General features: G+C 41.6%; 1 protein-coding gene across 2 annotated transcripts in view; it reads left to right on the top strand.

The window, feature by feature from the left end:
• Positions 1–12,861, top strand: part of SYNJ2BP (synaptojanin 2 binding protein) — a 37,327-nt gene extending 24,466 nt beyond the window's left edge. For both annotated transcript variants that reach the window (XM_045901115.3, XM_045901116.3), the window contains 2 exons: positions 7,677–7,772; positions 10,940–12,861. In XM_045901115.3, coding sequence (XP_045757071.1) covers positions 7,677–7,772; positions 10,940–11,080 — 237 coding nt within the window. In that variant the 3' untranslated portion in view covers positions 11,081–12,861. The remainder of the gene's footprint in view (positions 1–7,676; positions 7,773–10,939) is intronic.
• The last annotated feature ends 3,250 nt before the right edge of the window (positions 12,862–16,111 follow it).

Raw genomic sequence — 16,111 nt, 5'->3', positions numbered from 1 at the left:
TTAATGTTTAAACTTAAAAGAATGGGCGGGGGGAGGGAGGAAGAAAAATTTTTTTAACTAATGTAAATTATTTTTAAGGCCCTATTGCATCTGACAACCATGAAACAAAAACAGATATTACCAATAGAATGAACCTGAAGTTGAGATGAGGGCTGGCGATGGAGATTCCTCACCCAGAGTTTTATTTTGTGTGTGTGATGGTGAGGACGATTTAATACTTGTATAGGTTACCAGGGAACCTGGAGAAATTTTATTTTTGTGGAAAAAAAGTGTAAACTAGGTTTGTCATTTCCCTTGTGTGTCTGCCTAAATGAAGGCAGCTGGATAGGCAAGAGTAGTCCGTCCTCAGTGAGGTCTACATTTTTATGAAGCTCAGGGTGGTGTGAGCTGATTACTACACTGAATAGATGAATATTCTTTTTTTTTTTAAGATTTTATTTATTTATTTGACAGAGAGAGGGAACACAATCAGGGGGAGTGGGAGAGGGAGAAGCAGGCTTCCCGCTGAGCAGGGAGCCCCATGCGGGGCTCGATCCCAGGACCCTGGGACCATGACCTGAGCCGAAGACAGATGCCCAATGACTGAGCCACCCAGGCGCCCCATGAATATTCCCTTTTTTTTAAATTTTTATTTTTATGTTAATCACCATACATTACATCATTCGTTTTAGATGTAGTGTTCCATGATTCATTGTTTGTGCATAACATACCCAGTGCTCCATGCAGAACGTGCCCTCTTTAATACCCATCACCAGGCTAACCCATCCTCCCACCCCCCTGAATATTCCCTTTTGACCACACCCCTTATATAACAAAATGGCACCAATCAGGCCACTACTCAGCTGTGTTTCATGTTCTTGTCGAATAGAATTCTTAACTTGGTGAATGAAAGAGCTGAGTAGTCCTCAACATTTACAACTACTGTGCCTGACAGCCTGTAGAGCACCATGCCAGGTGCTATGGACGGATTGGAAAAATGAAAGACTTGCCTGTGCCCATAGCTTAGAAATCAATGGGGAAGACCCACCAGAAACCCTCATCCAAACCCAAAACATAGGCTGCCAGGACATTGAAATATGCAGAATCCTTTAGACAAAGGATGCCTCGAGGCACTTTGTCCTCCTACCTCAGTATCTTCAGCAGATAGGCTTATAGCTGACATGGAGTAAGCATGCAGTAAGTTAGCTGCTCTCTGAATGCATCATACCATAAAGGACTTTTTTGGTTTGGTCTGATTAATTAGAACTAGATAATCTGGTTTTTTTTTTTCCTTCTTCAACTCTGAAAAAAAAAGAACCGCCCCCCCCCACCTGTGATTCATTTCAGGATCTTGGCAAAAAAAAAAATTAAAATATCCAGAGTATAATCTGTGGTCAGTGCTTATTAAACTGAGTCCATTCCTTCTCTACATTGTCTACATTTATATTGATACTATTTTATAGTTAGAGTTCTTGAGGCAATTCAAAACTATTAATCATCAAAGATAACTAATTTGGGGGTATCTGGGTGGCTCTGTCAGTTAAGTGTCCGACGCTTGATTTTGGCTCGGGTCCTGATCTCAGAGTTGTGAGATCAAGCCCTGCATCGGGCTCCATGCTGGGCATGGAGCCTGCTTGAGATTTCTCCGTTGCCCTCTACGTCTCTCTGTCTCTGTTTCTCTGACTCTCTAAAATAAATAAATAGGGGCACCTGGGTGGCTCAGTTGTTAAGCATCTGCCTTCGGCTCAGGTCATGGTCCCAGGGTCCTGGCATCGAGCCCCGCATTGGGCTCCCTGCTCAGCGGGAAGCCTGCTTCTCCCTCTCCCACTCCCCCTGCTTGTGTTCCCTCTCTCACTGTGTCTCTCTGTCAAATAAATTAAATCTTAAAGAAAAAAAGTTAAAAAAAAAAAAAAAGAAAAAAAAATAAATGAGTAAATAAAAGTCACACAGGTGAAAAGTTAAACTTTAAAAAAAAGAAGAAAACTAATTTTAACTCAATTTACTCATTTCCTAAGGCAGAAAATAGACTAATTTTTAAAGATTGCTCACAACCATAGTTAAGGCAAAAAAACTGTACATTTCCCCATCTGGTAAGCAGAACACCACCATTTCAGTTCTCTGTACATTCAGTCAGCAGGATTTTCTAGCATGTTGCAAATCTGCCATATCTCAGGTTCAGTGAAACCGTGCCATGAGTTAAGAAAGCTGAAGTAGCAAGTTTAGCAGCGTTCTAAGATTTCTCCGTTGAGTAGCTCTCGGGACTAAAAGTGAGGTCCAAGGACTATCTGGCCATTATTTGGGAGCTTATTAGAAATGCAGAGTCTCAGGAACCCTCCCAGACTTACTGGATTCAAAATCTGCATTATAGCAAGATCCCTGGGTGTGAATAAAGTCTGAATAAATTGTGAGAGGCACTGCTATAGGCAAGTGTTATTCAGACATTTTAAATTATGACCTATAATAGGTAATACACACACACATGCATGCATGCACGCACATACATACACACATGTAATTGAAGCAAAGCTCAAGAAAACAGTATTTATCCCTTCTATATGTGATACATTCTATGTTATGTTTTCTTTTAATTTCACTGTTTTAAAATTAAATACTGGTCTTGACCCACTGTATTAACTTCACTGTGTCCTGTGGTGGGTTCATAGACTCATATTTGAAAAATCACTACTTTGGTAAATGGAAAATTCTGTGTATGCACAGAATTTGTATTAAATAGGGTAAGTAGGCTGGGTGTAGAGACCAGTTAAAGATTGGTTCAGGCAGTTTAGGTTAGAATTGACTCACGTGGAGTCACTTGGAGGGCTTGTGAAAGCATGGATTGCTTTTAACTTTTAAGTTCCCCGGTGAATGCTAATGCTGCTGGTTCTGGGTCACACTTTGAGAACCCCTGTTCTATATTAGTATGGAAGGTGAAAGAGTGAATTCCACATATATTTAAGGGTAAAATCTATGGAACTTGGTGGCTAGTCAGTATGAGGTAGAATCTAAAAATGCTTAGAGGAGGCAAACATTGGAAAGCTAATTTGGCTTTGGATTAGAGGTGACCTTATCAAGAGACAAAGAATCATAATTTGTTTTATGGGGCTGTTTTTACCTTGGGCAAAGGATAAGAAATGGTTCTTTAAAAAAGAAATTCCCCTTGACTGTCTCAAGGGCCTCTTGTCTGGGGTCTTATATTTTTTTAAGTAATTAGAGTTACAGTCCTTTTATACTAGAATACCTTTAGGCTAACTAGGAGGGTTGAAAGGCACGATTGGTAATTGGCTTACGCCCTGTATGGTACCTTCTTTTGCCTGATACCACCAATGTCCTTCTTCCCCATGAGCAGAAGGAGGCTCAGGTGAGGACCAAGGTTACACATTGAGTCATTGGGCAGGCAAAGCTGCTGGCCGAGTCCAGGCCTTTCAGCTTGGTATAATGTTGAGAATATGTCAATCAGGCTTTTCCAGGGTGCAGTCTGCAAGCAAACCTCAGGAAATCATGTGACATTTATTACACTCAAGTGTTGTTCTAAGTACTCTTCAGATATTACAGGGGTTATAATGAGTTTTGTGATACCGCCTTTCCAAGTTATTTACAGTAGAATGTAAAGTGATATAATACAGGGTAGAGTTCACTTTGAGCTTTACGATAGTTACATAATATGGAGATTCAAAGAACTAAATCCGTCACATCTAGCAGAGTTATCTAGAAAGGTCTTGTCAACGACTTGGCGCTTGACTCAATTTTATCTAAATTTTAATGCTGCTTCAATATATGCACATGAATAAAAACACTATAAACACCGTATATTGTTATACAAATCTCTAAACTTTTGAAAGTGTATAACATACTAGATAGAAATGAAACTGCACAACCAGTAAAAATTCAATTTACATTACTAACATGATGGATAGTGATATGTTGCTGAAGTAAAATCCTTGCTTACAATGTAAATTTCGATGGCTTGGTGTTTTAAAGTGAAGGTTTTACAGCCAGGCTATTTGAATCCTGGCTTTGCTACTTCCATTCTATATGCCCATGGACAAGTTGAATAACCTTCCAGGTTTTATCATCTGTAAAATGGGAGTTCCTAAGTCATAGGATTATTACAAAAACTAATTAAGTTAGTACATGTAAAATGAAGAGACAGCTCCAGACATGGTAATAAATATGCAGTGATTCCTGTCAATTATTGTTGACTGTGATTGCAAAGATGATTTTGAACTCAGTACTCCTGCCATTGAAGGTCATGTAATGACTCGGTTCGCCCACTTGTATTCTTATCGCTATGAAACTTGGCTCTGATACTGAGCTCTGATATATTTGGCATTTGTTGACATGACCGCATCATTAACCTAACTTGTCTGTCTCTAAGGGAAAATTCCTATTTCCTTACAATGAGAAATACAGTTATCACATGGGCTAGATGAGTTACATGAGCCTTCCCACTATCGTCAGCAATCTCACACCTATTCTCTCCCTCAGGGATTAACTAGAAAGTTGAGATGTTGAAAATTCATTGTGATGGTTCTAGGACTCCTGAAGTTCTTTCCCTGTGGCATGTTTACCAAAACAAACAAAAGGCATAATCAGAAGGTGGCTTGGTAGCATGAAATCAAAGTCTATCAATTAGAAAACTATATTCACTTCTACGCTATAGGTAGCAGGGCTGATCCTGTTTAAGGTTAATCTTGGAAGATACGTAGAATTTTTAAAAAGGGAAGTGTATTCAGATGGTGGAAATAGAGCACAGACATGAATGTAAGGATATATGTTTTATGTCCTAGGGACAGCGAATTACGTGATGTAGATGCTGTAGACCTTTCTCGTAATTCCCTTTATGAAAGGGAATAATGCGAGATTAAATTGAGGAAGTGGGTTGGAGCCACTTCCTGGAGAACTTTGCACACCAGAACGAGAAATCAGGCATGCACTCTCTTCTCCCCTGCTCCCAGTTTTGTAGAAACAGAATGGTCCTTTAGGAGGCTTGATCTGGAGACAGTGTTTGAATAGGGTAGAGTGGGGGAGGGCCTAGAGGAAAGTGAATCAGTGAGAAGGTGAACACAATAGTTCATCTAAAAGTATCCACCACCTAAAGAGAGAGGCAACTGAAGGAAAATAGCATGTGAGGAATGGCAGTATGTTAGGGCTATAGGATTTGATAAGGTATTGTTTGTGAACATCGACAGGGAGCGGAGTTTAAAAATACAGAATTTTAGTCTGAAGGAATGGTTGTGGCAATAAGAGGGAATGTGGGATAGTCTGGTTTTGTGGGAAGTCAAAAGGAGGCTTTGGATATGTTGAATTGGGGTGTAGCAGAATATTCCAGTACAGGCACCCAGCAGGAAACTGGCAAGTCCAGAAGCAGAAATAAGGATAAAAAATTTGGGAGTTGTCTTGCAGAGTACACTTGAAATTGTGAAAGATCACCATGGGAGAGAAAATATGGGGACAGAGGACTACAGGCATTGAGGAATGCTTACTTCCCTTAAGAAGGAAGGAGAAGAAGAGGAATTGGGAAAGGAATCCTTCAAGAACTAAGGGAGCTAAGTCTTCAGAAGCTGAGACCAGAGAGAACTGCAAAAGGGAGGAGGTCTGGTGACTAGGAAAGGGCTATAGGATTTGATGATTGGAAGTCACTGCTGCCCCGCAGGACAGAATATTCTTGCCTGCTACCTTGTATATTCTGGCAGTTTCAGGGAATAGAGTGCATGGCTGCAGAAGAAGTGGAGGCAGAGCTCTCAAGCAGCTCTTTCAGCAAGTTTTGCAATGAAAGGAAGAGGACAGAAGATGGGAAGAGGCTGCTAATGGGTTCCAAGAAATATTTATATTTTTTTCTTTATAGAGGAGGATAATTTTAGTTGAGAAAGAGCAGAGAGCAATAATAATGAAGGAATCAAGAGGAGCAAGTGATCACTTAAGTTCCCTAAGAAGGCTAGAAGGAATGTGACCGAGAGCACCAGTGGGTGGTTTAGCCTTGGTAAAGGAAATGGATCTAATGCAGAAAGAAGGGCAAAGCAGCAGTGAGAGGCTATCACGAAACTTTGAAAGGGAGAGAAAGAACATGGAGTGTGAGGAGTTATCAGTATTCTCAAAAAAGATAAGGCAAAGGAATCTGGAGAGAGGAGATAGGATCAGAGCTGGGGTTTGATGATAGGAAAGGTCTGGAACAGCTGCTGCTGAGCATTCATTAGGGAGTTGACCAGGTGAGTAGAATGGTCATAAGGATACAGCAAGTGTCAGCCAGCATGGATCTGTGCTGGAAAGTATGAGTGTGTATTTTTCCCCAGGTACATTAAACTCAGTGATGACAAGGAAAGTAAATGCAGTGTGTTGTGCAGGACTGGAAAGATGGCAGAAGATCATGGGGACAAGGGATTCTAATAGTTTATGAAGTGCTTTGTTGAAATAACAGCAAGAACTCCTAGATGGGTAAGGATGCAGGTAAAATCTAAAAAGGTTATTGAAGGTTTTGATGAGCATAATGAGCAGATTCAGTAGAGGAATAGGAAGTGTGAAGGGAGTAGAGATCGTGGTCAGTTTTCTAAGAGTAAGGTAGACAGTCTATAACACCAAAGTGTTGTTAGAGTAATTCACCTAGCAGGAGATTGTGTGGAGGAATGATAGGAACCTCTTGGAGAAGGAAGACAGTAACAAGGAAGATGAGAGGCTTGAATAAATCAATGACTTGCTCTTCAGCTAAGAATAGTTCGTGAGTCCAGGTGGAAGAACAGTAGTGCAGAAGGAACAGTCAATTGCAAGGGCACTGTAACTTAACTCCCGATATTTAAAAACACTACCCCTAGCTCCTACACTTACTATGACTTTGGGTAAATTATCTACCTTGCTAAGCTCCAGTTTCATCATCTATGAAAACAAGATAAAAATGGTGTCTACCTCATAGGATTATCGTGACAACAACATTAGACAGCGTATGGAAAGCATACAGCACAGAACCTAGCAGATAAATACATGAGGTGTTCTTGCCACTGTTGCTGTTGATGACGTTGATGTGTACAAAAGGTGTGTGGATCTTGCATAAAGTGGGCTATGCGGTGTCACTGAGTATGACGTAGGGTAGATATCACTTGTGGAGAGTGTCATTCCTGACACTAAGAAGTATTAATACCGCTGGTCATCCCTCACCTCTAAATGGTAGGACTGACCTACACTGAAGCATTTTTTGGGAATTTGTATCATCAAAGAAATACTGTAAAATTAGTAAATTTGTGGAGGATGGGCGTATCCATGGAATCAAGGGAAATTGTCCACAATAGAATGGGCTAGTAGGTTTGCACCACATCAGAATAAATTTGTTTCATAGAGTTATATTTCCAGAGTTGAAGCAAGCAGTGCCAGGGATTAGCAATGGAAAGGATAGGGTGGTAACCCAGAAGACCATGTTAGCTGGAGGGAAGCAGGCCGATGCTCAAGGAAGACACACAGGTACAGTAACAGAAACCCAAGTTTCAAAATGAAACAGGCAGCAGGACCTGAGGTGGAAAGACTACTTTTTTTATTTTTTAAACCTTGGAACCTCAGTTCTAGGAAAAAGTGACTCTGAGTTCTATGGTACTTGCCCCATTCTCCTAGTCCTTGGAATTTGCTCTGTAGTTTTTAAATGTTTAGTCACATGAATATAAATCTTTGACTTATGATTCTACCTCTCTTACTACTTTTCTTGCTGTTTTTGACAGGTAAATGGCCAAGACCTAAGGAACTTGCTGCACCAAGATGCTGTAGACCTTTTTCGTAATGCAGGCTATGCTGTGTCCCTAAGAGTGCAGCACAGGGTAGGTGTTATTTGCAGCCAGCAAGCTGGCACCGCTTTTGTATCATTCTTGGGAATAGAGGATATAGCGTAATCTTCGGTAGTGCATTTGGCTTTTTTTTTTTTCTTTCATTCTCACTCTTTTGAAAAGCTTGTCTGGCACAGGCAGGGGTCTTCAGGGAGTTCTGCTTATCGTGAAAGGAAATTCAGACAGTCTGCTTGCAGCCTAGGTCCTAGCTTCCAGGCGATGTACCTTAAATGTAAAGCTTGACAACCAAATTAAAATAAATGGGGAGGGGCGCCTGGGTGGCTCAGTCAGTTAAGCATCTGCCTTCGGCTCAGGTCATGATCCCGGGGTCCTGGGATCGAGTCCCACATCGGGCTCCCTGCTCAGCAGGGAGCCTGCTTCTCCCTCTGCTGCTCCCCCTGGTTGTGCTCTCTCTCTCTGTCAAATGAATAAATAAAATCTTAATAAAATAAAATAAATGGGGAGAAAATTCAACCAGAATCAATTTTATTTTTTAGTAGGGAAGGAAACCTATGTCTGCCCTTGAACATATTTATTAATGAAACTTGAAGTGTAGAGGTGGTGGGCTTTCTGATACCCACTGTGTACTTTTCCCAATCACCACATGAACCCTTTTCTTATCAACTTGGTGACTCTCTTGACCAAAGCTCTAATGCTCAAAGGGGATCTCCAGGAAAAAGGACATGGAATTCAGAATTTAGTCAAGGGATGCCTGGGTGGCTTAGTTGGTTAAGTGTCTGCCTTCGGCTCAAGTCATGATCCTGGAGTCCCAAGATTGAGCCCAGCATCGGGCTCCCTGCTCATTGGGGAATCTGCTTTTCCCTCTGCCCCCCGCCACCCCTCTGCCCTCATGCGCTCTCTCTCTATCTCTCTCTCTCTAATAAATAAATAATTTTTTTAAAAGAATTGAGTCAAAGCAGCACCTCTCCCTGCATCCACTTCTTAGTTCCTAGTGTTTTATAATTTGGATAATGGGTAGAGAAGCCGGGTAGACCTAATTCCTCCCTTAGCACCAAGGACTTCGGGGTGCATTTACAACACAGGTTCAGTGTGCCCTCTTAAATGATGCTGTCATTGCCTCACTCCGCTCTTTTGAGTGAGGCTTCAGAGGCTGAAGAAGAGCTTGATAGGAGATGGTACAAAGCAGAAGGGGCGAGGCATGAGAGATACCAGGGTTGCAAGCAGAATCTGTGTGATGGATTAGAAAACAGGTCAATAGGAGACAGTATTGGTAATTAGCTGTTTCTGCCTTGGCTCTTCTGTTTCTAAAGCATGGAGGACTTTATGCAATAGTAAAGGCAAGCAATGAATGTGGTTATACACTTCAGGTATGATTAGAGTTCTTTTTGAAGGCATGTGGGAAATGATTTCTGAAGTTCACGTTTTGGGAAACATCCATAAATAATTCCTAATAAAACATAGTAACCCCTAATAAAACTCTGTCTGGTCAGAGAATTGGCCTAGCCCCAAAAACCATATCTTATTATTGGGCATGCCCTCTCGGGACATCTGAACAGGAAATGAGTGAAAGATGTAGAGGTGGGGGTGCCTGGGTGGCTCAGTTGGTTAAGCAACTGCCTTCGGCTCAGGTCATGATCCTGGAGTCCCTGGATCGAGTCCCGCATTGGGCTCCCTGCTCAGCAGGGAGCCTGCTTCTCCCTCTGACCCTCTCCCCTCTCATGTGCTCTCTCTCTCTCTCATTCTCTCTGTCTCAAATAAATAAAACCTTAAAAAAAAAAAGATGTAGAGGTGGGCTAGAGGATAGAAAAGGTAGTTTATGCAGCGCTGCCTTTCAAGATGGAAGGGTCAGACTTTTCACGGGTTATAATGAGGAGGTTAAATTGAACTGAAACAAAATGGTATCATAACTCTTACAAGTTAGCTATTAAAAGTTAATATGAGGGGCGCCTGGGTGGCTCAATCGTTAAGTGTCTGCCTTCGGCTCAGGTCATGATCCCAGGGTCCTGGGATCAAGCCCCACATTGGGCTCCCTGCTCAGCGGGAAGCCTGCTTCTCCCTCTCCCCTGCTTGTGTTCCTGCTCTCGCCATCTCTCTCTGTCAAATAAATAAATAAAATCTTAAAAAAAAATTAATATGAAGAGGGGCACCTGGGTGGCTCAGTCAGTTAATCGAGCCCAGGCTCCACACTGGGCATGGACTCTGCTTAGGATTCTCTCTCTCCCTCTGCCCCTGCCCCCACCCCCCACACCTCCCTGTCCCCCATTCACTGGCTTGCTAAGAAAAAAAAAAAAAGTTGAAGAAATGCCACCCAGCCTCAAAAGGTAATGCTTATTAGGCAGTGGAAAATTATTACCACTAGGATATGATTTCTTTTGGGTTTTTTTTTGAAGATTTTATTTATTTATTTGACAGAGAGAGGGAGATAGCGAGAGCAGGAACACAAGCAGGGGGAGTGGGAGAGGGAGAAGCAGGCTTCTCGCCGAGCAGGGAGCCCGATGTGGGGCTCGATCCCAGGACCCTGAGATCATGACCTGAGCTGAAGGCAGATGCTTAATGACTGAGCCACCCAGGCGCCCCTAGGATATGATTTCTTTTTACTTGTTTACCTCTCAATCTTTTACCTCTGTTCCATATAAGTTTCCTCTTTGTCTTTGTCTATGTCTAGTGTTACAAAGTAGAGATGAAGGCCATGACACCATATCAGGAGGGAGTTGGTGCCTTTTGGGAATTGGGAAGTATTTCCAAAAATGACACTGTACCTGTGTTAACATTGCTCAGAACTGGCAATCTTTCTAAGTAAACATTTCTAGGAAGGTGGGCACCCTCTGCCCCTGCCCAGTAATTTTGAGGTTCCCTACAGGATCAATAGGTTTCATCTCCTATCTTCATTTTCCTAGTGTGATACACACAGAACGTGGTGGAGGCAGTAGAGAAACAGGAAGAGGTTATCTGCTCACCCTCGGGTCCCTTTAGGTCAGTAGCATAGCAAGGTTAAATGCCTCCCCATCAGACTTCTTTCCAAAGAGTTGATGGCGCTGATGGATCAATTTGGAACAAACAGGGAGGACTCCTTCTGCTAGATAGTGCTTGGAGGTTACAGCTTTGGGTGGGCGTGACCCAGGTAATGTGTCAACCTGGACACTTCAGTTGGGATAAACACACATTGCTCATTAGAGTTAATGTTTTTCTCTCCCTTCCAGTTACAGGTGCAGAATGGGCCTCTAGGACATCGAAGTGAAGGAGAGCCAAATGGCATCCCCATAGCTCTGGTGCTGGTGCCAGCGTTTGCCCTCACCATGGTGGCAGCCTGGGCCTTCATGAGATACCGGCAGCAACTATGAAAAGCTTGCTCTCTTCCAGTGCTCCCACTAGAAGACACGTTTTCTTTCCCTCTCACCCTCGTCCCCTGCCATTCTCCCATATCCTTCCCTCTCTCTGCATAGCCAACACGTTCTTGAAAGAGACTGCTACCCAAGCAGGACCTCACTGTCCAAATGTCCACATCCTCATATCTAATGGGAGAGTGAAGGCATTGTTTGAAAGAAAGCTGAAGAAAAGACATGCTTAGAACAAATGGGGAGTTAGGTATTTTGCTCGGATCACCAACAGAAGTTCAGCTACCACCCAAAGAGGGAAAGGTCCGGTCTTTCCGTCAGCACGGTGATACCTTTTTCTGAGCTGGCATGCCTCAAAGGCCAGCTGTGTGATGCAAGAGAAGAGAGGATTTTTCTTCTTAATGATCTTCCTTGGGAAGTTTTTGTGGCCTTTATTTAATTTCTATCTACATACTTGGGTGCCTATATCAAACACAGGATAATGAGAGCCTTTTTACTTTTATAAAACAAATGCGTGCTCACGTGCGCGTGCACACACATACACATATCCATACATGACAGTATAATAGTGATGCCTTACGGAGAATTAAAGAAGTGGAAAGCTGCTCTGTGGTTTCAGGTTTCTGATAAAAGGGAAGTTCTTAATGGAAGAATTTGATACATAGCAGGAGTGAGAGAATGAGCCTTGAAAGAGGATGCCCAATCTGAGTCATTTAAAAAAAAAAAAAAAAGCAACTAATTAAAAATCTTAGAACAATATTTCTTCTCATAATAGCTATGCTGAAGTGGAGGTAAAATGCCATAATCCAGCTTTGTGCAAGTCGATCTGTTCCACACCCTTTGAGATGTAAAGATAAATCTTACTCGTTCTCTGGGCTGCCCCAGTGATTTTTTTGGTACCTCATAGTCCTGTTAAAGGATCAGCTGGAATGACTGTGGTCAGAGCTTTGGTGATGAGGCCAGACCAACCCAGTGAAAGAACTCTAAAATACAAAAGGATAATGACCCCAAGGTGACACCTGAACCCTCTCAGGCCATCTAACAGATTTTTTTGGTTTCTAGTGATAGGCAAATTCTAAGAGAAGGACCTGCTCTCTGGCAGGATAGGCATGAAATCAGCTCTGCTCCTGATTCAGTTGAGAGGGTTTGGATTGCAGGTTTTTTTGAAAGGCTCTAAACACTGGCTATGGCTTCTAATAAACCCTTTTGCAGGGAATGGGAAGGAAAGGGGTTTTGTTTTGTTTTAGTGGGTAGGGAAGTTTGGTGGATGTTTCATGGGGAAACCTTGAGAGAAGGCTATGGATGAATGGATGCTCAGGAATACCAAAGACATTAATGAGGTGCAAACTATTCTGTTCGTGTGATATCGAACGTTGGTTTTAAAACACTAAGGAGAGCTGAACCAAGACTAATTCTCTGGCTTAAAAAAAAAATCATTTCCGTCCTCCAAATATATTATCTAGACTATAGGCCTTACATAATCCTGACAGCATGAGTATGAAGACTTTCCCTGAGGTAACCAGTTGTGTCCAGTTTTTAGCATGGATAATCCAGTAAGCATTTGTTGATTGGACACCACCTTAGTTAAGACACTTTCACAAAGAATGTCACATTTATATTGCAGACGGCAACAGGGAACAGTTACTGAGAAGACACTTGAGGAAGTTCCATGGAGGAAGGGGATGAATTAAGGACCCTTGAGGAGCTCACAGTCTAGTTAAGAGAATACATAAATAGATGAGCAGTTAAAAGTAGCAACAGACATGTGCAGGCAGCCATCACATTTTTTTCCCCCAGGAATTCCAAAAAGGAAAGCTGTCACATAATGGCATCAGGCCAGAGTGGGAAGGGGAGGCTTTTAAAAATAAAAACCCTCGTAAGACCTTGCCTCTGGGCCAACCATTGGTATAGGGAGAAACTTGCTTTAAACAATCCTGATAGGACTTGGGCCTTTAGACCTGAAGTGTCCAGTACCTTTGAGCCTCACTTGGACGGCTGCCCCTGTGGGTGAGCAAAGACGCACTGACAGTATTCCAGTTCTCCCCTCGACCAGCCCCGCTGTGCGGGCCCAAGCCATGCTGCCCTCCCTGCGTCTGGAGGCTTGTGCGACAGCTTCTGCCGTGGGCCTGCTTCCCTCCCAGGGTTCATCTCAGGGTTTGGACATCAACTCCTGAGAGGACCTTGAGACGTTCACAATGAAGCAAATGGCAAGCAGGAGGGAAAGCTATCTAGTGTTTTTTTGTTTGTTGGTAGATGTAAATAAAAAGGACTCCTATCACCTCGTCGGTAGAAGTTTTGCTTTGTTTAATGATAGGGATTCTTATGCACTTTAATAATTTAGATTTTCCCTGGAATTAAAGAGCATTTAAAGATCCATGATTAAAGTTTTAGACAAGTATACTATTCAGTTTTTATTTCTGATTCTCTAGAAAACTAAATTATTATCCTAGATGAGGTATCGGATTTTATTGTAAGTCATTAAAAAAATTCATGATCTTTATAGATGGAATCTAATATTTCTTTCACGTTATAGATTGTATCTAATATTCCTGCTACCTAAATTACTGTGTTTAAAGTTTTGAAAATTGAGTGCAAGTATTTTAAGACAACATACTTAAAACACTTCTCTGTATTTATCATCTTATATTGCACACAGAATTTAGTAAGACATTGTTTGCTTCTGTTGTCTCTCTTTTCCTGCCAAGAGAAATCTGTGCTATTGATTTCACTTAATTATTCACACCATCTAGCCATGTATAATGGAAAAAGGAAATTAATATTTGTTACTGCATTTTGTGCCACGTAGTGTACTAAACCTGGGTGGGTACACTATTTGTTCATGACTCACAATTCTGAGATCTAAGTATTGTTAAAAAGACACTAAGGAAAAGAGAATAAATTACTTTTCCTAAGATTACATAGGTGGTAATGATAGAATCAGGATATAACTTAGGACTTCAGGTGCCACTGTCAATGATATTTCTCACTGGCCGCAGCTCTCAAAGTGTGGTCTCTGGATAAAAGCATCGGTATCACTGGGAAACTTGTTAGAAAAGTAAATTCTTGGGCTTCACCCCAGACCTACTGAATCAAACTGCGTACAGCACCCAGCAATCTGTGTTTTAACAATCCCTCCAGGTGACTGGTTCACAGTAAAGTTTGAAAATCACTGCTCTCTACCAATAGTTCTCCCCTTTTTCTCAGGTTAGAATCATCTGAAGAGCTTGTAAAATTCTTGTGCCCAGGCTGCACGTAGACCAATTAAATAAAATCTCCTGGGTGGGGGGGTGAGACTTAGGCAGCAGTAAAATAAAGTTCATTAGGTGGATCCACTCTGCGGTGTCAGTAAACAATGGTCCGTGGCATTTAAATTATTAAATAAAAACTTAAAGGAATTATCAAATCACACACAGGCATTTGCTCCAGTATAAAATGAGAATTTCACTTGGGCCTTTTTAGAGCCCAGCTCTCTGTGAGCTTCTGCCCAAGTATAGATGTAGAATAAGAAGAGCATTCTACGGCTTCTTATTTGCTGAGGACTGACCAGCAAAATGCATTAGTGTTTCAGTTTGTGCATCTGTTAAATAAATTAGAACCCAGTCAAAGAACATTGGAGCTAAAAGGGAGCAAGAAAGATTCTAGGATGAATCTAAGAAAGAGATGAGAAAATCAAAGCCCAGAGAGGTAAACAAACAACTCCGATCAAAGACTTAATCTGTTGCAGAGGTGCCCTTTCTGTCTCATATTTATGTCTGGAATGTATGCACTATATGAACATAGATGAAACTATCCTTTTTATCTCAATCCACTTCTATCTTCTCTCTGGGCCTTGAATAGAGACCGGGGACTGCAAGCCATCATGCAGAACTGGGAGATTCCACGGAATAATGTGTGAAAGCCCTAATATAAAGTTCCATCACATGAGTTCTTCTGTGACTAGTTCCAGTAGTTCTAAACTAGAGAGGGTGTTTTTTGATGTTGAACATTGTTTTTCTTGTGTAAATAGCAATTTAAACTATTTTTTTTTAATTTTATTTATTTATTCATGAGAGACAGAGAGAGAGAGAGAGAGAGAGAGGCAGAGGGAGAAGCAGGCTCCCAAGGAGCAGGGAGCCCGATGCGGGACTCGATCCCAGGACCCTGAGATCATGACCTGAGCCGAAGGCAGACGCTTAACCATCTGAGCCACCCAGGCGCCCCGCAATTTAAACTATATTTAAAGAAACGGAACAACATAAACATTAGGCTGTCAAGTATGGGCAAGGGGGGGGGAGTGACATTTGTGTAATTTCATGTGGAGCCAATGAAGATTTTATTCTAGTCCATTTTAGTCAGAATTTATCTTTGGACAGATGAAGCTTTTTTCTTTCAACACATGAGTGCCTTACTATATACTAGTTGACAATACAGAGATGCATAAGATCTAGTCACTCTAAGCTGAAATAGCTCATTATCTGAACACGGGGGAGTATTTGTTGGTGATCTTAAAGTATTTTGCTAACATCATCTAGAAGTAGAAGATTAAGTTATGGAGCTCTCAACCTCTTACCTATAATAGGTTTAGAGTTGGTTACTATCCTGGAATAAGCCCCCTTTGCTCTTTCTCTTTGTTCTGTTAAGCAAATTTTTTTGAGACCAGCACTCACATCCAAAAGGGCAATTGTGATAAAAAAGAAGACAGAATTTTAAGGAATTCTGTTCTGATCGGAACCAGGTTCTTAATTGCCATAGACTCTTGCCTGATGTTGATATTTATACACACACACACTATAAAACACTTGATGTGCTTACCTGATGCCTTTGCTACTGTAACAACCTATATCATAAAAAAGTATTGCTGTGTCTAAAGGAGTTCTACAAATGCTAGGTTCCTAAACATTTTCCATACTGTTCATGTTCTTTTTCTTTTTGCAGGGGGAAAAGAGTAGGGGAGAGCGCTGAAGTATGTTTTCAAATGCAAGTCAGTCATTAATAGAGTCATTGACAAAAGAACTTCACGAAATTTATTAACCAATCACAGGCAAATGGGACGATCCC

Source organism: Mirounga angustirostris, unplaced genomic scaffold, assembly GCF_029215605.1.
Source record: "Mirounga angustirostris isolate CCGP_5_RB_7025 unplaced genomic scaffold, mMirAng1.0.hap1 SCAF_9, whole genome shotgun sequence".
Taxonomy (NCBI): Eukaryota; Metazoa; Chordata; class Mammalia; order Carnivora; family Phocidae; genus Mirounga; species Mirounga angustirostris.
This window is presented reverse-complemented; position numbering and strand designations above follow the sequence as displayed.